Consider the following 22884-nt stretch of genomic DNA (forward strand, 5'->3'; position numbering starts at 1 on the left):
ATTAGCCCTCTCCCTGCAGGTAACCCCATTTCAGATCAGTCAGTATTCCAGGAGCCCCTTTGTAGATGGACTTTGAAATAAAATTTATGTCACATCAAATAAGACAAGGAATGACCTTTTTAGTTATTCCTTTGAGGCTGTCACAGATGACACAGTGTTGGTAGCTGACATCTCCTTTCAAGTCCCTTGCCACTGTTGTCACAGTCAGAATGTGGTCAAGAGTCATGTTGCTGAAGTGAGGCAAGCACACCTCATCGTTCCTGATGAGCAGTGTTTCAGGTGATGGTTTAGTCTTTCTGGGGGTATACATCACTTTGGTAGCAGCTGAAATATCTGTATGCATTCCTTTGTGGCAGGTCCTAGTCTCCTTAATCTATTTGTTGATTCGCCTTTGGAGAAAGTTAAAACTGTTTAAGCCTTTTCCTAGGTTAAAAAAGGCTCTTCATTATATACAGAGGTTAAAAATATGTATGTGCATGCATAGTCATTTCTTCTGTCCTAATATGACCTTGGATTTTGCATGAATTTGTGAGGCTGAACAGAATCCATGGAATCATAAAATGGCATGAGTTGGAAGGGACCTTTAATGTCATCTAGTTCCAACCCCCTTCCATGGTCTACCTTCCACTAGACCAGCTTGTTCAGAGCTCCATCCATTCTGGCCCTGAACATTTCCAGGGATAAGACAACCACAGCTTTTCTGGGCTGCAGCAGAGGATTTTCCTGTACAGGGGGTTGGGGCTGGAGATGCTCCTTAGGGTTTGTATGACCAAAGCTCTGACTCATTTTTAGCAAACATTGTCTCTGCAGCTTGTTCCTGCTGTAAGTCCATGTCTGCATGGAGGTGTGGATTGTCCATCTCTTGTGCAAGTGTGGGGAGGAAGAGCTGTTTCTCTGGACTGAGTATGCAAACACCCTCTGTATCAACAGCACATCCTTAGAGGATGAACTGTTTCTCCGTTTTGGCTACTGAAGGAGCTTTATTAATTTTTCTTAAATGTTTTTCCAAGTCTTTCAGTGACTGCCACAAGAGGAAGGACATGGTAGGAGAGGGAGCAGGGCAGTGTCAGCTGGGGACATGCTCTGAGCTGGGTCATGGCTGTCAGATAAAGACATGGCAGGGCTGGCATGTGGGAGGATGCTCCAGACACCACAAGATCTGCTGGAAGTCAGTGAGATGGAGGGCTGGCTGAGATTCCTTGGCTTTCTCTAGCCTTAGCACGCAAAAAAAGCCAGGACTAATATAAAAGGATCATGCTCAAAGTATCGATCTTTTACATCTTTGTCAAAGTCTAAGCAGGAGGGAGGGCCCAGCTTTTGGGAAGCCCTGGCATCTCTTCCTGTGGGGTATTTTCATGCCAGGAAAGAAGCAGTTTTAAGAGGAGCTCTGCACTTGAAATGGAAGTGGTGCCTTTGAACAGCACGAGGTGAAGAGGCAATCAAAGGTGGTGGAGGCAGCATGGGCTCTGCACAGGGGCATGGCAGCTGAGGCAGGAAAGCTTTGGGACAGTCCTGGGAGCTGCTTCCTGTGGCTAAACTGGCACGTGAATGCTGCACTGCTTTGCCTGATTAGTATTTCAGTTCAGCAAAGCAAATCCATTTGGGAGCACAGAGCAGTGAAGGATTAACAGCAGTGGAAGTCTGAATAAATGCTGCCATTGCTCTTTGCTCCTGCCTGGCAGGGTTGTTCCAGCCCTGTGCTCTCCTTTTGGTCTGTGAGAGCATTTCAGCCATGGGCTGGGCAGTCCTTGCTCTTCTGGGGGGCAAAACTTTGCTTTCCTACCTCTGCTCTGCCTCGAGGACCTCTCTGTTCCTCGGGGCTGGGGAAGATGCTCGGCTGTGTCAGGGCACCTGTGCCCTCTGCTTGAGTCTGTCCAGCATCTGCCCTCTCACTCACTGCCTCTGACACACCACCTGCTCTGGGATGTGCTTGGAAACAGTTCATTAAAACCCTTTTTTTTTTTTTTTACTTTTTTTTCCACACAGAAATGTCATGTCTATTGAATTGAGTGGCCAGTTCTGATGAAATTTGATTTCGGAATGCTTCCTCGGCGTGATCTTTAACACCTCTCTGGAACATTCTGCCCTAAATGCATTCTGTTTTGCAATGATTTAAACCAGAAATTTGTTACATTCTGCTGCTCTGTCTAGCAAGAGAGATTAAAACCCTAAAAGGATTGAAATTGATATGGAATCCTCCAGGTTTGGAAAGAGAAGCTCATTCACAAGGAATTAAAAGAAAAATCACTGTGGAATTAAATGAATTTCAGAACTGCAAATTCCCTAGATTTGGAAACATTTTGGTTTCTTTCCAGGTTAATTTTCAAGAGTGTAGGAGAGCTGGGATGTACAGCTGACAGCTGCCTTATCTTCTGTTCAGTTCCGTCCTGCTCCATGTGCCAATCTGCTGAATACCTGGGGAGGAAGCCACTCTGAATCTGGGATTTCTCTCCCAAAAACTGCTCTCTGGGGGCAGACACATAGTGCTAGGCTAAAAGCTCCCAGCTGTGCAGGGAGGGCCTGGACCATGGGGAGTCTGTAATCCTCAGTGGGAGTTCATAGGATTGAGCAGGATTAAAATGGCTAACGAGTAGTTTTTAACTCCTGGCTTCTCATGACTGATAGTGACAACCTTTTGGAAAGGACTGTATCTATACCTTCATTCACAGCTGCAGTGGTGAGTGAGGCTTTGGCCCACGTTTAGGTTTTAATGCTGTTTTGGATTTGGGTCTTGTCCCCCTGCAAACACCTTAAAGGCTTGCTGAGAAATCCAAGTCTTGGGTGAGAGGGTCCCCTCAGTCTCTGAGTTTCCTTTGGATTGTGTTTCATGAAGGTGCAGATATTGTCATCAGGTTTTTCTTGGCTGTTTCCAAGCCAGCATCTTCTTGTCAGCACCATTAAAAAATTCAGAAAGGCCTTTAGCCTGCACACATTAGGGCCAAAGCTGAGAAGCAGCTCAAGGCAAGCAGAGCCTGTCTCCAAAAAATGCTTTTCCATGACTTCTGTGTCACAGGTGAGGGAGGTTTATGTCCTCCTCTCAAGTAGACCAAAGGTGGTTCCTACAGGCAAGATGATGGACTAGAAAGACCTGCTTTCCATGCTTGAGTATGTTACTGCTACTTCAAGCTTCCACCTTTTCAGGAAGGCTATTTTAATTTATGTGTCATCCTTTTCCCTCACATCGTTTATGATGATTTTACCAAGGCCCCATGGAACTTCAGCATACTAAACTCACCTGAGATATCTTCAGCACCTCATGCTTTACTCCATATTCTCTTTTACAAGGGCTACCTCTTTCCAGAATGTATTTTATTCTTGCTGCCTGTGCTGTTTTCTTCATCCCTTTTTCCTCAAGCCAGGTGGAGATTTTGCCTTTTGTTTTCTCTTCAGACCTGAGGCTTGCTGCTGACAGGGGTGGTAGAAAGTCGTACTTTGGCTCAATACTACATTTTGCCTTTCCCTCACCACACTGTCCTAGGTGGACTGGGCTGTAAACCTCCCTCTAATTTATTACTTAGCTTTCTGTGTTCTTCATCTTTACTGCAAATTGAAAACATGTCTCTGTAGGGTGCTCCAACCAGAAACAGGGGCCTTGGTGATTGTAATGTTCCAAACAATTCATTTCAAGCACCAACGTGATGATTATAGTTTGTCGTTTCTGGAGAGTAGTTAAACCTCGTGTAATGAGGTTGCCAATTATCCCCGGTACTCCCCGATGTGCAGTGACAAATCAGAGCTACTTGGTGTACATAAGTGTGTGCATTTGTCAAGCCCCTGGCTGTCACCCACAGAGCCCCCACGGAGGGAGGCAGGGAGGGTGTTCGGAGGCCTTGGCATGGGTGCTGCTGGAGTGAGGAAAGGTGGGAAGTCAGGGGCTGGGTGGGGGGTGTGGGAGAGCTTCGGGACATCCACCAGCTCCATCCCAGCCTGTGGATGATCCTGTGACCAACGCTGCACAGGGATGGTCTGAGGAGTTGGGATTGAAGTACTTCAGCAGTGAAAAGAGATGTTGTGTTCTCCTCAGTGCCTTTGCCAGGGCAGTGGGATTTGTTTTCCCGCTGCCGTTTCTGGAGCGCGTCGGGTGCATCAGTATGAGGATGGTAAATGAGCTCGTCCTGGGAGTGGGAGGCTGAGTCTGTCTATGCCGTGTCTGCTGCAGCTTGTGCGTTCTCCAAGTAGGTTTTTGAGGCTCTTTGGACTCCATAAGACTTTTCCCACTTTGTAAGACTTCAGTTGAGATTTACAGCTGCAAAAGCTGCTCCAAAGTGTTCAGGTAACCTTTGGGCCTGTAAGGTGCAGGGTAACATTTGCCATGACTTCTGCTCAGTTGGCTGCAGTGGAGAAGCACCATCCATATCTGTTGTGTTCCCCAGGGCTTCACTGTCCCCCCATCAGGCATTTCTATTCCCACTCCATACCCAGCACCATATGCCAGGCAGCTGAAAACGTGTTGCTCTAGTTCATTGAGAGATTTTTAAACTTCACTGCTGACTTTTTACCTTTTTCCCAGAGGTGTTTCACCCCAAGAATTGAGACAGATGAGGAAGCAGCCTGTGTCAAATGATTGATCTTAACAAATGGCAGTAGCAAGATGAAAGGATATTCAATTCTATAGGGAACCTCCTGTAATTTCCTTTAGAAGATGAGAGAGAATGAGCTGGCCCTGGCTGAGGAGATGGTGGAGGCTGCCAGACACTGCTTGTTGTCTGTGCACACTTTGCACTGGGTTTTGTGTCACCCCTGCATGATGGTACAGGGTCTTGTTGCAGTAGACAGTGATCAAACATGCAGCAGAGGACAGGATCTGTCCCAGAAACTCACAGGAGGGAGAAGCAATGATCATGGAATTACAGAATCGCAGAAAGATTGGGGTCAGAAGGGACCTTAAAGATCATCTTTTTCCAGATACCTCACCATGGACAGGGACAGCTTCCACTAGACCAGGTTGCTCAAAGCCTCGTCCAGCCTGGCCTTGAACACTTCCAGGGGCATCCATAGCTTCTCTGGGCAACATGTTTCAGTGTCTCACACCCTCACAGTATAGAATTTCTTCCTTATAGCTAATGTAATCCCTCCCTCTTTCAGTTTAAAGCCAGTACTCATTGTCCTGTCACTACAAACCCTTGTCAAAATTCCCTCTCCAGCTCTCCTGTACCCCCTTCAGGTGTTTAAGTGCTGTTATTTGAAACCCTGCACTGCCAGACAAGGCACTTATGAGGGGTTCCTCTCTTGTGTGAGATGCTGCAATACCTCTGCAATTTTTTTGTTGTCCATCCCAAGCACAGAAGATGGATTTTGACCTTGGTAGTGCATGATGGTTGGGTGCCAACTTCAGAAATAAATGTCCATGATCTTTAACTCCCTTCTGCAAAAGGCAGACTGTCACCACTATTGTTGGGTGGATAAAGTTAGAGCTAGACCTTAGTGTCTTTGGATTTAAATTGGCACAAAGCTACATCTCAAGGAATCCATTAATCTTGAACAAACTGAACTCCCAAGGCACAACAGTCATTAATACCTTAAATATGGCTTTTCAAGCTCAGTACTGCCAAGTCCACCTTTGCATTTTCTATATTTTTCCTGGCAAGAAGGGGAAATTCTGTAGGTGGCCACCAAAGAACTGAAGGAAGCAGCAGGTGGTTTCTGAAATTTATCCGTGTCTGAATTCCCCCATCCCCATTCCTCCCACACAGTATTTTTTTCATCTTTTTCCTTTTTTTCCCCCTGTTCTGCTAAAAATTACTGTGCCTCTTGCACCTTAATTTTGCTCAGTAAATCTTCAGGAAGCATGAATTTTATAAAGCTTGGAAAAACGTTTCTGATCTAAAGAGACCAGAAACTGTGGAGTGACCTCTTTCATAAAGGTTAGATCAAACCTAATTATTACCCCTTTTTCCACTGTCCCCAAAAAAGACCCAAGGACACCCAAGCAAAGCCTTGAGAAAGAGCTGTGCATTCTCTGCTGAGGCCAGTGCAATAAAATTCCTGAGGGAGAACATAAGCCAGCACCAGAGAAACATCATCTGCCAGCCCCTGATATACCACAGGGAATGTGGGGGATGGATTTTCAAAATGCAAATAGGGGTCCATTGAGGCTTCACTACACTACATCAAGGTAATTTTCAAACTTAATGATTTTCACATTTAATTCAGGGAGAAATTAGTCATCAGGTATTGAGACAAAGCAAGGCTCTCTTCTGTACTGGGATGCTCTCCTCTTCAAGCTGTGTTATCTCGACAATAATTAAAACGTTCGCTGGAGTAGAAAACGTGTGATCTGATTCATTAGCCAGATTTCCCTTTGTAGGGTAACTCTTGTTTGCTTATGGGAAATTGAGATGGGCTTGGAGGAGAGAGGACTCTGGACACTGATGATTTGGGAGGGAGAGCCAAGGGATCATGAAACCAGAGCCACTTGTGTGTGTCCTACACAGTGACCAGCATGTCCTCTTTCACCCTCTTGAGAATGGGAGGGTCTACATGGAAGGTGTTGGGTGGCTGGAGAAGCTTTAGGATGTGGGAACACACAGACTGACAAGCCTGTCCCAGGCAGGAGGACCCTTGTGCCATGGGTATCCATGGGCCAGGCTAAGCCAGAGAGTTTCAGCTGGTTGAAAACACACACGTGTGTTGCAAGAAGGTGACCATTAGTGAGTGGGCCAGTTTGGAATAGGAAAATGAAACAAATCTGGATGGCAGGAGAAGGAAAAGCCCAGATGTGAGCCAGGTTAGTTTGTGTCTGAAAGCTTGCAAGAATTTATGCTGGATGCAGCACTGATGGTACCCACTGGCTGGCTCAGCTTTGTTCATGGGGAGCAGGTACAGAAAGGAGAAGGGGAAGAACAGGTACACCAGGTTTTGATTGACTTCTCTATGGGGGAAACAAAAAGCAATATTGGAAATGTTTCTCGTTCTTCCACTTTTCAAAGTCATCTGTAAGATGATTTCTTTTTGCACCCTCTTGGTTCTTGAATCTTTAGATAGCACTGTTTGGGTGTTTTCACTTGATTCTGGTGTTCCCACATTTCAAGCAGCTTGTCTGTGCATAGCAGGAAATTACTCCTGATGTGAACTGAGTTTACCCTTCAGAAGAGGAGAAAGCACCTCAAGTAAAGTCTACACAAAAACACCCCTCCCTTTCTCCTCTGTTCTAGTGATCCCCAAAGTGACTAAGCACCTGCTCTCCAACCCCGTGTTCACCTGCATCATCCTGGCAGCCTGCATGGAGATCGCGGTGGTGGCCGGCTTCGCTGCCTTCCTGGGCAAATACCTGGAGCAGCAGTTCAACCTCACCACCTCATCTGCCAACCAGCTCCTGGGTGAGTAACCACGGGGACCAAACCTCCAGCATCCAAAGGTATTTAAAAGTGTTCAGCATGGCTGCTAACTGCTGCCAGTCTCATTGGCTAGGCTGCCCAAAAAATGACTTTTCTGACATGTGGAAATGTGTCTGTGAGTGAGAGGGTTGGGCTTCAGCTGTGCCATGGCTGCAGGGCCCAGAGCAGACCTCCAGCATCCTTTCTCCTGGACTGTGATCTTCACTGCATCCTGCTGCCATCATTTCCCCTGTGGCCAGGCGTGTTGTGTGGGAAGCAGTATGGGACAGCCAGGAGAGGAGTCTGTGGGAGCCTTGGATGCAGCAGCAATGGGCTATCTGATTGCCTGAGATTCTCCAAGTGATAGTGTGGCCCATTGAACTGCTTGTCTCATGGTTCTGGTGCCCCACAGTTCTGCAGCCTGTCTCAGTCTGGGTTAGGAGCCCAGTTTCTCCTGTTAGTCACTGCTTTCCCCTTGGCCTGGAAATGACAAGATTGCAGTGAGCAGTTCAGGTACCTGAGTTAGTGCAGCTTGGTTGTCTTTCAAATGTCCCTTCTCTCTGACCATTCCATGCTGCTGTGATTTCACGTTCTGCATTTCTCAGTGTTCATTTGTTCCCTGTCAGGACACTGATGGCAGAATATTCATTTATTTTCTGCTGCTGCTCATCCCAGGCAGACCCAGCCATTTGTTTATGACAGCCCTTCTCTCAGCAGCACCCAATTAAGATACCTGCAAGTTGATCTTGGATGATCTGTGACCCCCAGCTCACCAGATGGGCAGCTGGCAGTGATCTGTCAAAAACTGGGATGTCAGGAAATGGGTGGATCTTCATATCATAACAAAGAGTTTGCAAGCTGCTCTTCTGACAGTTGCTTATTTCCTTGTTAATAAATTCATTTGTATCTTCTGGTTTTGGCCTGGTTTTCCAAAAGAAGCAATCCCCCTGCAGTCAGCCTTGCCTCCCCCAGCAACCCAGGAATTTGCTAGTAAGTTTTAATACAATTTGACAAAAGGCCAGAGGTCTCAAAGTTGTCAGGCTATTCCATCTTTCCTGAAAATTAAAGGCTTGGCAAAGGAAAGTAACTTCACTGTTGACCCAGTGGGAGAAGGGGAAAAGCTGCTTGGTGGGAGCTGGCTGGGCAGTCAGCATGTGAGTACAGTTGGGTGGCCAGCAAAGAGGGGATCACCCATGAGCCAGAGCACATCCTGCCTCTGATCTGACAGTGGGAAAGGAGACTTGGATAGCTCCATGTTTCTCGCAGCAACTTGTTTAAACAAAGTTGTGATCAGATTTCTCACGTGGCATTTAAGGGACTCTAGAAATGGCAGGACTGGGATTCTCTTCTAAGCACAGTTCAGGCAGGTGAGATCTGGAGTGTAACTGGCAGCAAAGGGATAAAAGTGATCCCAAACAAGCATAGTGTGGTAATTTCTGTCTGTGCTGGAAAGGGAGTCACTTCAGGCAGTGATTTTGCATTTCACAGTTAAAGAAATTATTCTGGGGAGATTTCCTATTTTCAAGTTCTGCTCCTGTCCAGTCTCTGAAGATCAGACTTCTGTGTGTAGCACCAGCAGGGCTCATCCAAAGCCTTGGAGAATTCTTGACTTTATTTGCTGCTGCTTAGGTCAGGCTGGGCCAAGCTCAGCAAGTCTGGCATTCCCTCCATCATGGATGAGAGCTGGCAGAAGATCCTGGTTCCTCCATGCAAGGCAGCATGCCTGTTTACATCTGTTCCTTTTTTTGGGCAACCCCAGCTTGGTGCTGCTCCAGCAGTTGGTCATTGCAAGGTTTCTCATGCCAGTGCACAGATCTGGCTGCTGGAGAGTTCAGCCCTGTCACAGTGTGTAGTTCAGTTGCTTACTGGTTTTTCCTCTTGCAGGGATGACAGCGATCCCATGTGCATGTCTGGGCATATTCCTGGGTGGCCTCTTGGTGAAGAAGCTCAGCCTGTCTGCTCTGGGAGCCATCAGGATGGCCATGCTGGTGAACCTGGTGTCCACAGCTTGCTACGTGTCATTCCTGTTCCTGGGGTGTGACACAGGACCTGTGGCAGGGGTTACTGTTCCCTATGGAAACAAGTGAGTCCACAGAGAGTTTCAGGGAGCTTTACCAACATAAATCCATGTTAGTGTCCTCAACAGGCAGTGCTGGCCTTCACATAGCCATAGAGCAAGCACAGAGAAGGCAGTGTTGTGTGGGCTCTTGGTCTGGGATGTTTCCATGCCACTCACCACTGAGACAGTTGAGTACCTGCAGATGACAACAGTTTCACTAAAATCTGAAATTCACTCAAACTGAATCAAAAACGTGCCAGACCTGAGTCTGTACACACAGGCACCTCTGCAGCACTGGGTCTGGTTTGTCCTGGCATGCACTGCTTGGTACGTTGATTTAAGTACCTGAGGGGATTTTGTAGAACCAGGTTTTAGATGCCTGCAAATACAGATATGATGAAGAGAGAGTGTTTGTGGCTGCAGACCCATTTTAATATGAGAAATGAGGCCCACATAACCCTGTTTTGTCCTGTATTCACAGGACTTGAGAGTTATTTGGTATTTTCTTACTGAGTGCTCCTGTATGCAGAGGCAGCTCTTTAGATGACAGCTTCAACCTGTCAGCTCCTTGCAGTGTTGCAGAAGAACACAGAGCAATCTCCACAGCATTTCTTTGTGTTTCCTTGAGGCTTCTTGTTGAGGCTACAGGGCAGTCCAAGCCTTGCATTAGATTCTCTTTTGCAGGGAGATAGTGGCCATGGCATTTCAGTCTCCAAGGAGAGGCTGTAGCCTGGATTTCTTAGAGCAGGAACCCATCTAGCCTTACAAAAAAGCCTCCACTTCTCTTTTGTAATGTGTTTGCCTTAACTATCCCACTCAAAGGCATCTTTGTGAGGCAACAATTGGAAAAGCTGGCTGGTATCACACTGTCCATTAATTTCTTTCTCTCTTTGTCTTACAGCTCAACCCCAACCTCATCTCTGGACCCATATTCTCCCTGCAATAACAACTGTGAATGCCAAACTGATTCCTTCACTCCAGTGTGTGGGGCAGACGGGGTCACATACTTATCTGCCTGCTTTGCTGGCTGCAGCAGCACGGTGAGTGGGCTTTCCTGGGGACCTCTTACCTGTAGGAACAGTTCTGGGAGCTCAAGTGAGTGAGGTTCCTGCATGTCTGGTAGAGTAGCTCACCCACAGCCAGCAGTTGGCTGCACCCCCAAAAGCTGACTTCATTATCTCCAGTGGGCCTGAGCCCCTGTTGTTCTTCACTGTGTTCCATAAATGGCCACTCTGTCCAGCAGCAGCTGCCAGGGTCACCCATGGAGCAGGATGGGATGTCACAACCTCTTGCCCTGGTCTTCCTCCTCAGCAAGGAAGCAAGGAACGTGGTAGGAGATCACTGCACAGGTGTCCAGTGGCAGAACACATCCTGTGCAGGAGATTCCTAGCCCAGAAAGGACCAGCAGAGGATTCAGCTTCTCTTTTATCCTGCCACTCCTCATCTCCCCTCTTCTCTCTGCCCATTTGTGCCCTGCCCAACCCTTTTAGTCTTTTTCTCTTGCTCTTTCCCTGAATCTGATTCCTAGACAGTTGTGAGCAGATCCTGGTTTTATTCACCCTTGTTTAAGCTTTCCTTTAACTTGTCTTGCTTCTCTCTCTTTCCTTGCTTTGCTCTGAGGCAGCAGCAAGAGCAGCTGTCAGGGGAGCAGAGATTCCATCCAAAGATGCTCTGCATTTTTCAGTTCTCTCTAAGAGTTTTTTTACCAAACTATCTCTATATAAAGAAGATGTGGGAAATTTTTAACAATATCTTAAAAGCCAGCTTTTTCATTTCTGGCTGCTAAATGTTAATGTCTTCTGGGTTACACTGAAAATGAGTGCCTGATGCTCCTGTGGGTGGGAACTGATGGGATTCCTGCATCCTTGCTGGTTGCCTGGGGCTGTGCCAGGCGTGGTGATCACTGCTGAGTGGAGTCTGTGCAAGGTCAGCCTGGTCACAGGGACTGTTTGTGCCTACAGGAACGTCAGTGCTCACCACATGCAATCATCCCTCCATGGCTTCATCCTTCCTCTTTGAGGAGATACCAAACCTCCCTTCCTGCCCCAGAGACAAAGCACATGTGAGTGCTGCTGAGCAGACATTTGCTGCTGGCAGTGCAGCCTCCCCGCCCAGATCACCTGTGAGCTTGTCCTGCTTAAACATCTTGTCTCCTCCCTTCCCTCTCCAGCCTCAGAGGTGCAGGCATCCCTTTGAAACACCACAGTTTTGAGCTTTCAGCAGCCCTACAAGGATTTACATTAGTGTGTGGCCCGCGAACATGTTACCTCCTGCCCCCTTCTTCCTCCTTCTCCCAGTAAGTCAACACCTGAGATGGCAGCAGGATGATTTTCACAAGAAACCAGCTTGTTTCAGGCACACAGAATTGTGTCTCACCACTTCACCAAGCCTTCAGCAAGTGTACAGCTGGTGTTGGTCTGTGGCTGGAGCATGGGAGTGATCTCCTTGCAGTGCAGGGCAAAGCTCTGGCTCCTCTGGAAGGAGCATGGTAATGAAAACTCAGCTCTGCCCTTTCAGTCTGCAGCTGCCTGACCTTGTGCTCTGCAAGAGCAAACCTCTCAGCAAAAATCTCACTCTCCCTCATGCTCTCTCTTACTCATTCCTTCTTATTTTGCCTTTTTGTGGTCATCCTTGAGGTTCTTCTCATCTCCTTGTTTTGTGGGGGGTTTTTGCAGTAACATTTTGAACACAAATTGGTGAAGCAATAGCATCCGCTGGAAAAGGCATTATCAAGAATTATGGACCAGTTTGGCCATGCAATGGCCTTGAGGCAAAGCCAAATTACCAAACCAAGTTTTAAACCCATAATCCAGGTAATGACCTGTCTGGAGGGTCTTGTGAATGTTACGTGCTTGTGATGAGCCAAGGGTTGCTTTTTACTGGGACATAAAATTCCTTTATTTAACTTTACTACATTCTACATTTCTGACTACTTCTCTTCACTTTTTCCTCTGTGAACAATTTCTAAAAGCAATGTGTAGCTTAGTTATTTTTTTTTGCTTTTTCATTCCTTCTCTCTTACTGAGCTGATTCCAGAGGTGTACTTGTCCAAAAAGCCATAGGAATATCAGTGCTGGTAGGAAGAGATCTGGTACCCCCAAGAACTTTTCTTTCAAGCCATTCCTTAGAGTGACCCTTGCATACCACATGTTTTTTTGTTTGATGCCATTGACTCTCTTAGCATTTTGGCTGGAGACACATGAATTCCAGCCTGGAGTTACTGTGCTGGCACCTCACAGCTTTGCATTGAAGTACCAGTCAGAGCCAGGGCTTAAAAAATGAGTAAGTAAAAACATGGGTAATTTGTATGGATAATCACACCAAAGTCAGGTTGCTGCTAAAGGTGTAAACTCTGCATCTGTGTAGCCTCACAGGCACACATAAATCTGGGTGTGCAGGTTGCTGGGCAGCAGAAGGTTATGATAACAAGTGGTTGAATGTAGTGGGGCTGCAGACAAGGGGATCTATAGAAGTTTGGCACAGGTAGCAAAAAATTGCCTCTCCACAGGACAAAGTTATAACTCCATCTTTGATGTTTCTTTGTTTGATGTCTGTGAGTTGCATACTGTGTCAGTAATAAAAGATCAAAGATCTCCTAGGTAAGGATGAGGAGCAGTGCTAAGCAAGCTGAGGTAGTTGGTGCAAACCACTCACACTACTTTGGGCCAGCACCTTAAAGCAGCGGTGGAAAAGGCAGATTGAGGGACAAATTTTTTAGGCAGTGAAGGTAGGATCTGCCTTGTGCTTTGTAAAAAAATCACACCAGTGTGAGGACAGTCTGCCCCACCACTGCATGAAACAGGTACTTTCTCTCCCTTGATGAGAGCCCATGGGAAATAAACACCCAATTCTGCATGTTTGCTGTGATGGGAATTTTGTCCAAGGGTTATTCAGTGCAGGTATATACATCTCCAGACTTACACGGGTTTTGATTCACAGGGCCTTGTCCAGGGTGGTGGCTAGCAATGCACTGTAGTAAGAGCCATGAGCTACAAACTCCTGTTGTCTGTGCAAATACCACCTCAGTGGTGCTAATTGTCACCTGTTCTGGAGCCTTCAGGTGTCAGCTTCTAACTCACAGCACAGGAATTTGTTATGTTAATTATTGCTTGCCAGCGGAAAGGCACCTGCATGTCTGCTCCAGCTCTCCTGGAGTTCTGCACCACAGTCTTTCTTGTCCTTTGTGCACTTAGCTGGAAAAAAATTATTTAACTCCTGTGCAGAAGAGATTGGTGTCAGAAAGGTTGGAGTAGTATCCCTGTTGATGTTTGGAGGCAGTGAACCAGAAAGTGTGTTTTTGCATGGTCCTGAGGGGACCCCTTTTGCAGAAGAGAAAAGGAATTCCTGCTTGCACATGGTGGAGGGGAAGGGGAGGAGATTCAGCTGCTTTTTAATATGTTATATTTTATGACGTTACTCCTCATATAAACATATGACCTGCAAACCCAGCAGGCTTCTGAAGACAAACCATGAATCATTAATGACTGTTTCTTTCTGTATTCGTTAAGGGATTTCTTGGTAGTATTGTGTGCCTTAATTGCACTGACATCCCCACTCAGAAATTCAGGAGAGCGAGTTGGAAAAATAAGGAAAAAAAAAGTAAATCCTTAAATCTGTGACTGGCAAACAAAGCTTCTTTTCACATTTCTGGAGAAATCAAAGAAAAAGGCAGTCATTCCACCCTCCTTCTGATCACATATTGATAAAGTTTATCTTGCTTGACTTGAGCTTTTAGCTCAACACAAATCCCTCTGAACCAGATGTCGTTTATTATCTCTGGAGTGCACTGAAATCCAGCAGTGTCTGTGCTGCCAGGCTGTGGTAGTTCAGCTCTGGGTGAGCTGCAGCACCCATTGTGGGTGGCTCCTTCCCAGGGTTTGAGATGCTGGAAGCAGGCCCTGAACCTGCAGCCAAGAACAGGGCTGCAGATTTCCCTGCATTTAATATACTTCAGTTTAATTGCAACAGCCAAGAGGACGGAGGTAAATAAGAAAGTAATTAGAACCATAATGGGGAGATCTTCCTTGTCACAGAGACACAGATTGTTCTTTTAGTCTCCTCCAAAGAGGTAGAACTCAGTAATAATTTTGTCATGGTGACATTTATGGGAGAGACTTGAAAGCAGAAGAAGAGAAACAAGCCAAGGGACAGCTTTCCCTTGCTGGCAACATGAGTCAGCCCTGACACTCCTGAAATTCTTCCCAAACCCCCCTCCAACAAGCACTTAGGAGTTACTTAATTGACCATTAGAGGATTAGGCATTGCTGCTGACAAGCCCTGTTACAGGTGGGGATCACAGCTCTTCCTTCTCCTGATTCCTTGTGTTCCTCTGCAGAATCTCAGTGGCTGCTCGTGCCTCACCTCGGTCCCTGCTGAAAACGCCACCGTTGTTCCTGGCAAATGCCCCAGCCCTGGGTGTGAAGAGGCCTTCCTGACATTCCTGTGTGTGATGTGTGTCTGCAGCATGATCGGGGCCATGGCACAGACACCGTCAGTCATCATCCTCATCAGGTGGGGCTTTATTCCCCATCCTCATCAGATGGGGCTATTCCTATGAAATGGGATCAGGGCTGGAAGGACCCTAGGGCACAGTGGGGAGCTGAGGGTCCCACATAGCTCCTGGTCTCTGCCTTTTACACAGAACTCACTTTCCCCAGACCTGTGACTTCAAACTGAACCTCCATTCAAGCCATTTTCTCCCTAAGCCATTTTTTCACTTGGTAGCACCTGGTTCAGCCATGGCATGGCCCCAGTTCAGGGGCTGCAATATGGAGCTGCTAGAGAGAAAAAGGAACTGCTCGAGCTGTCCTTTGGTAAAGTGAGGGAGTGAGGTGGGACTGGGCCCCCAAATGGACAAGATTCCTGCAGGGATGTGGCAGGGGTTGTTCTTCTGAGATTAACATGGAAATACAGATGTGCAATTTCCAATCTAGGCAGTAGGGAAGTTACAGGTGCAACAGGAGAGAGGCAGAATTGCCACCCCATGTTGTCAGGACATAATGGCACAGAGAGAGGCTTAGGCTTACCTTTTGAGATAGTCTGGAGACCATAGAAACCACAGAAGAATGAAAAGCTGTTGCAAAGACTAGCTTTGGTGAATACCTCCCTGATTGGAGTTTAACTTCTCTCACCCTGGACCAAGTCCAAGAACATAAGGAGCTTGGAAGTCTGAAGGACATGTCTGAGTTAAACCAATGTGAAGAGGTGGGCAAAAGTAGCTTATTCAAATAACTGACCTTGTGTTATTTCCAGACATGTGGAACACTTCACCTTATGATATATATCTAAGCCTACATTTATCCAGAATTACTTAGCTGTCCAAGCTGTCACTTACTGAGAATAATAACCAGAGGCATAAATAGCAGATCCATTCTGCTGCCTGGAAAATTCCAATAAAATTCAATCAATAAGGTCTGTATTAGAAACACACTCTTGAGTGGATTTTGGACAGAAGAGCTCTGTGAGGGCATGTCTCCCTGCACGATACAAAATGAGATATTCCACCTACTAGTTCATTTCTCTCTTTGCATCTCTGGTAGCTAAAGGGAAATCAAATTCCTCATGATAAATATTGTGACAAAAGCAATTTGAAGTTGGAAGAGTTCTTTGTTCAAGGAAGCTGCCAGCACCTTTAGGATCCTGCATCTTTGTGTTGCCTTCAAGTGAGATAAGCCCAGCACCAGCCAGGAAGAAGAATACCAGGGAATAAGAAAAGCAAAGGGAAGATTAAACATACTCAGTTCAGAGTTGTAGGAAATAAACAATTCACACATCCAGATTTGTAACTTCACTCAGAATCACTGATAGCTGCCATATGTACAGAAGAGAGCTCTGAGCCAGATACCACATCGTGGTCTCTTGCAACTGCCATTTCCATTGCTTAAAGAAAGTTGTGGCATACGAATGTGTCCTTGGTGTCCAGAGCAGTGACAACTGGCACTGGCAGCTCCCATGGTTATTTAAAAATGGACTCAGTGCCTACAAATTAAATGTCTTGTCTAAGCAAGTAATTTGGTGACTGCTCTAGTCAGTGAGAAAACGAGACATCTCCAAGTGGCAATTTTTACTCCAGCCTAAGGTATGAGTATTGATTTTGGTTTTAAATATTGAAAAGTGGATGGAAGGACACCACCACCAATTAAAGGCCCACTGTGACTATTCCATGTCATAATCTATTTTTTCGTTAAAATAAACTTTTGATTCTCTGTTTCCTTCATTTCCCACCCAACTGTAGAATCCTATTTGAGAATTCCAAGCCATTAATCATTGGAACATTTTTCCAAGGTCATATAATTCCTGGCATAAAGGGTTTATATAAAGTATGGGGGTCTGCACGAAAACTGCTGAAATTCATCCCAAGGTCACGGGCTTCATGCAGAAGTCATGGTGTGGTATTACATGGCCCATGAGTGTGTGAGAGGAGGGCTGGTGATCAGAAGGGTCTTCTAACTTAACTCTCAGTGGTTCTGTTTTATCAGTTTTGGCTGATGCCCCTCCAGTGTATTTATAGAGAGAACCTCCCATGCCATGAGTGTTTTGTCAAAGCACCTTTGAAGGATAGCTCAATGCAATAGTGGTTGTGTTCATAGCAGAAGATACTGCAAATACTGTCTTCCCAAGATAAAAAACATGGCATGATGAAGTCATGTGCATGAAAACTAGTGTTGAGTACTTCCTCACTGAATCACCAGGCTGACTGAACCTTTTGGTCCACCATCGTCCCTCCCTCTCTTGTTCCCAATAGTCTGGGGAGTTTCAGAACCAAAAGTTTTCTCACCCTCCAGTTCTCAACATCTGGAGCCTTGAAAACATCATAGGGAGCTTGTAAACAATGATTTAATGAGATGGGAATTCCATTTTTCCCCATCCATTGACAACATTAGCTGTTGTTATTAATGACTTGGCTAATTCCTGAACTTATCACCAATGCAATTACTTTTGGGGCTGTAGGCGGTTCAGGAGAAGGCAGAAGAAAAGCCCCATTAATGACTTTTTGCGGAGGTGCTGGTGGCATCCTGGCTGACAGCACAGAATAGCCACGGGGTGTATTAATCAAAGCAGAACAACAGGAATCGATTTTTCTCTCTCTCTCTCCTCCCTGCAGAACCGTGAGCCCCGAACTCAAGTCTTACGCTCTGGGGGTGCTTTTCCTGCTGCTCCGGTTGCTAGGTAGGTACAAAAGTTGTGTATCCTTCCCTCCCAACCTTTTTTCCCTCATGGAACACTCCATTTTTAACATGCAGAAGTTGATTTCTACTCCCTGTAATGCTGTTGTTGTCACGGGTGGGGTCTGACACACAGGGGTCCAAGCCCTCTCCATGAGAGATGTCACATCAAGGCTCCTGAAGGCACTTTTCCTGCTATCTGTGTTGTGCTAATGGAAGAAAATGCAGTGTTGCATGAGAAATGATTGTTTCTCCCATGGTTCCACACAACCAGTTTCTCTTCTGTAGCTTTAGTAACGTGTCAGCAGCTTGCAGAATTACTGCTGTATTGCATATAGCTGAAGTATATGGATTTTCACCCTCCTTTGAGGGACAGGGCCTGTGTTACATGGTGGGTTTGCCCCTTCCTTTTTGTGTCTCAGGAAGGAAACCAGGAAGATGAGACAAGCCGAGTCCTTGTTTCCTCCTGTGGGTTAATATCCCATTAAAATGCACATGGCTGCTCCTCTAGTCTAGTATGTGCTTCTCATGTGTGAATTAAAAGGAACGCACCAGGCTGCTGCTTGTTTCTGGGTGGAGTGTTTTTCCCTTCTGGAAGAGGTGGCTCCTATTTTGAAGCTCTTCTATTTCAGCTCATTAGTCTTAGTGATTCAGGGCAAAATCCTCTGATCCATCGTTGTGTGGGACCATCTCATGCTCAGGGTTTCTGCGTGTTGTGGGAGTGGAATTTTACTTTTTTTTAGGAGAGCACGGGGAGCATCTTCCCTACATAGCTCCCCCTTGGTCCCGAAAGAATGAGCTGGAGACTAAAGTGCCATCTCTTAGGCTACAGCAAGACACTGGGAAGTACAGGACTGAAAATCCAGCAATACCAGGCATCACTTTGAATAAGTGACCTCATTTTTTTACTTAATTTTTTAACGCCTCATTCCCCATAGCCTGAACAGGAAATGGCGCTCCCAGACCAGTTTACAGTAAAGACAATTAGATGTCCATTGGTTTGGTAAAGTAACTGCAGTCATACAAAAAGTTCCATCAAGTTAACTTATGCAGAACTCAGATAACTCAAAGGGGAGTTTCTGAGATGACCTAGGTCAGCTCTGGTTCAAGCCTTGCAAATACAGCATTTTCTTTAGCTGCTGGTGCTGCTCATGGGTTTTGGCCTGACTTCAGCTGTGACTGGCCAAATGTGGAGTGTCAGCAAGGAGGATGGCTGTGGGATGTTGTTTCCAAACTTAAGAGGAGGGATTTTTAGCTTTTCTTTTTATCTTCCAAAAGAGAAAAGCCTCCTGAGATAGCAGCATCCTGAATTCCTCTAAAACCAGGCTCAGACATGTATGCTTATGTTGAACAGATTTCTTTTTTTCATTCCAGTAGAGAAGCCATAGTGAGAATTTAAATTCAAATCTTTATATGTTGCTCTGTCACTAAGGGATTCCCATGAAATAAGACAATACATCCTGTAGCATATCAGCAGTGTAGCTAGGACACACAGAAAATGAAGAGAAAGATTATTTTCCATATGAGCAAGGGTATCCAAATTGTCTATCAACCTGAGGTTTGAGAATAGCTTTACTGATTTATTTTAAAAGCTTTTCAGTTCACTTTTTAGCTTTGACTTAAGAAGACAGTGATAATAGCTGCTTCTTGAACCAAAGGAGAGAATTAAATGCAAGAGGTATGAGACCCGAAGGTGCAATCCTAGCTAATAGATTTCAGTAAGACAGAAGCACCTTTTTTATGCAGCCCTACAGTTTCTGCTGTGAAATATATAGAGAGAGCAGAAATTTTTGCAACAGTTTGCAGTAAGAGGTAGAACATGATTGACTCTCTTTAATATTCACTGTAATAACATGAAACATGACTGAATTCTCCTGGTATCCTCCTCATTTCATAGGAATTCTGCTGTGAGAGGGCAGCCTAACAGTGTCTTCATATAAAAGCATTACTGCAGTTTCCCAGAGAAGAGAGTAAAGCACTACCATTGGAGCCAAAGGTTCAGAACGGAATTGTCTGGAATAGCAAAGAATTTCAGACCTTTAAGATCCTGGATGCATCCTTTCTGAGTGGTGTTCACCATGCATCCTAGAAGAGCCTCTGCTTACCAGGGCACTTCTTAGATTTTTTTTCCTCCAAGCTCATGTTGTTTGCCTCTTATTCTAACATGACAAAACCCCACAGTGTTTGACTCTCAGGAGGAGTTCCTGGTGTGCAGTGCAACCCCTCAGCTCCCTTGTCTCAGGGATTCTGAGCACTAACTTGTTCCTGTCTGTCTCTTGTCCTCTCCTCTGCTGAAAACAACCTGAAATACTCACTGGCTGCTAAAGGTTTTTCCACATGCCTGCATTCACATGGGAGTAGCTTTGGAGTTCAAGGGAAACAGGTTCTTCCTCAAGTCTTACGAGGATCACCTTCAAGGCCAAGTTACTGTGGACACCAGGCAGGCCAGCTGAAGCCAGCAGGTGGGAATGGCAGCACCCTCTGAAGTTCATCCTGCGCATCTCCAAAGCTTTGTGTCAACATCTCTCAGCATGTTAACAAGTCTCAGACCTCAAAATTATGATCTAACTGTGGTTTTCTGTTATTCCAGAAAGAATGTGGCTCCTCAGTCACTGCTACATCTGGATTTTACCCCTGAGGTGCCATCCAGCAGCACTGGGCACACAAACTGCAGTCAGCAGCACAGCCTCTTTCTTGTTTGTGAATTTTTAAAATCCATGTTGAGGGTATGGTTGTTCACAGGTTTCAACAAAAAAAAAGTGTCTTTTAACTTAGAAGCAGATCCAGCCCAGCTTAGATTTTCCAGTTACTGAAATCATGAACAAAGAGCTGGTGCTGATTTTTTTTTCTAGAGCATGGACACATTTTTAGATGTGATGACTGGATCTAACAAACATATTGTCTTGCTTTTTTATCATCTGGTTTTACTTACTGCATTTTTGCTACTAATGATTGGTTAAAACGAGTACCAAAAGCCCATATAGCATTTTTTAATTCCTGCATTTATCAACATATAAGGAAGATCAAACAAAATCTGCAGAGCTCCAATCATCAACAAAATAAAATAAAGAGATCTCAGTTACCACAGGGAACAGTGAAGACAACCAATTTATTTGTAGTCTTAGGATACATGTCATGAATGTCACTACTGTGCTCGTGACAAGCTGAAGGAAGGTATCTTTTTTAAGCCTGGAAATCCAGGTTAATGATGAAACTGGATCCAAGATTAAACACTTTCCTGTCTAAAAACTGCAGTCCTTGTGTCTTTCACAGGTATTTTTAGAGTCTCAGGCATCACAGCACCTACGGATGCATTGATACTGTCAGGGGGGTGTTGTGCCTGCCTGCTCTGCCTGCTGTTGGATTTCAGTAGATGCAATGCTCTCCTTTGCTCGCTGTCTTAACCCACAGCAGTGACTTTATCAGTCAGGAGTTTTTTCAGGGTTTATCTGCTTCTAGCCTCTTCCCATTAATACAGCAGAAGGCAAAGAAATGGTTACATTATGTAGAATGTTCACATTTTGTTCCCAGTGCTGTACACTCAGTGCGTGTGCTCTGGCTGGGGAGCACAGAGCTGGAACATGGATGTCCTAATCACTGTCAGGCTAATGGGAAATGGGGGGTTGCTGCAGTGTCCCTGTAGGATGGGGGAAAGTAGAGAAGAAAAACATTTCCTTTATTAGTTAAATGAGATTGGAGTGATTACTTTGCTTTAAGATTGCAGCTCTGCTGCAAACTATGATTGAGAAACACTCTTTGGTAGTTAGCTGCAGTGGCTGTGGGAGAATCCTGCTGTGATATTTCATTTAATGGCACTCCGTAATTTTCACTTCTTTTCAGATGGCATCTTTGACATCTATTAGAGACTATTGTATCTTTTCCTTAGATCCAGAGAAACCCTTTTGCTACATCAGGGTGCAGTCCAAAACTGGATCTCAGTGCTGAGGCTGATTTTAGGTGCTGAACTGGAATGCTATGAGATCCTTCAGGTGAACACCCTAAAGTGCAGAATTGCCAGTTTCTAGAGACTGAGCTGCAAGGCTGTCCTCCTCCTCTTTCATTTATCCCTCTACTTAGTCTCATTAGGCAAACAAGAAACTTAATAAAAGCCACTCAAACTTGAATAAAATTCTTGCTGCGTGTTGGTATCAGCAGGAATCTCTTCCGTAGACGTTAAGTCCGAGCTAAAAGCTCATCCACAAACTTCATTCAGGTTAATTTAGAACTTCAAAAATTTGAATCACAGGCTGCAGCTGGGACTATTAACCTTGATAAAGTACCCTCTTTCCACTCACTGCAGTCACATCCTCTAGCACAGGGATCATAAAAGCATGATTTGTCTCTCTTATTTTGGCAGGTTTTATCCCACCTCCGCTGATCTTCGGGGCCGGGATTGACTCCACGTGTCTGTTCTGGAGCACATTCTGTGGCGAGCAAGGAGCCTGTGCACTGTATGACAACGTGGTCTACAGATACCTGTATGTCAGCATTGCTATTGCCCTCAAGTCCTTTGCATTCATCCTGTACACAACCACCTGGCAGTGCTTGAGGAAAAACTATAAAAGATACATCAAGAACCATGAAGGTGGTCTCAGCACTAGTGAGTTTTTTGCCTCTACTCTCACCCTAGACAATCTGGGGCGGGACTCGGTGCCCCAAAATCAACCACATAGGACAAAATTTATCTATAACCTTGAAGATCATGAGTGGTGTGAAAATATGGAGTCTGTTTTATAGTGACTGTGGAGGGGTGAACTGTATTAATAATACAAGGGTCCTTTTTAATAAAAACAAGAAGAGAGCACGAATGAAAGAAGAAACTACTGCAAAACAGCAACGGCAACACAGGAAACTTTTGTCTTTGTCTCAAAGTCAGACCCAGCCAGCATTCTTGAGAGCAGCGTCTTTTAATGGGATCACTTGTGACATCCTGCAGGGTGATGGAGAAAGGGGGGAGCCCTTGTGGCTGGGTACCAACCCCTTTGGTGACAGTACGAGCTTCCAAGGAGGGCATCTGCAGAGATTCACCGGAGAGTTCGGCACAGGCTTGGGCACAGGCTGGAGGAAGCAAGCTGATAACAGCAGGGTGATAACAGGGTGATAACAGCAATAGGTTTTGTCCCAGTTGGGATGGGGCATGTGGAGCCCTGCAGGGTTGGCCAGGCTGGGTGCTGCTCCAACCTGCTGTGATGGCAAAGAGGGAGCGGTGCTGGAGTCCCTCCACCAGTCACACTCTGTCACCAGCCACGAGTCCACGATAAATACCTTGAAAGCTGCTGGAAACCTGCCTGGTGGCAAGCAATGCTGCCAGGGGTATCCAAGTCCTTCCAGCCCAGCCTTATTC

The 22884-nt window shown here is 45.7% G+C and overlaps 1 protein-coding gene across 1 annotated transcript in view; it reads left to right on the forward strand.

The window, feature by feature from the left end:
* Positions 1-22277, forward strand: part of SLCO3A1 (solute carrier organic anion transporter family member 3A1) — a 128268-nt gene extending 105991 nt beyond the window's left edge. Inside the window, exons 5-10 of the mRNA XM_062501540.1 lie at positions 7155-7319; positions 9201-9399; positions 10277-10415; positions 14711-14886; positions 17480-17544; positions 21898-22277. Coding sequence (XP_062357524.1) covers positions 7155-7319; positions 9201-9399; positions 10277-10415; positions 14711-14886; positions 17480-17544; positions 21898-22277 — 1124 coding nt within the window. The remainder of the gene's footprint in view (positions 1-7154; positions 7320-9200; positions 9400-10276; positions 10416-14710; positions 14887-17479; positions 17545-21897) is intronic.
* The last annotated feature ends 607 nt before the right edge of the window (positions 22278-22884 follow it).

Source organism: Cinclus cinclus, chromosome 13, assembly GCF_963662255.1.
Source record: "Cinclus cinclus chromosome 13, bCinCin1.1, whole genome shotgun sequence".
NCBI lineage: Eukaryota > Metazoa > Chordata > Aves > Passeriformes > Cinclidae > Cinclus > Cinclus cinclus.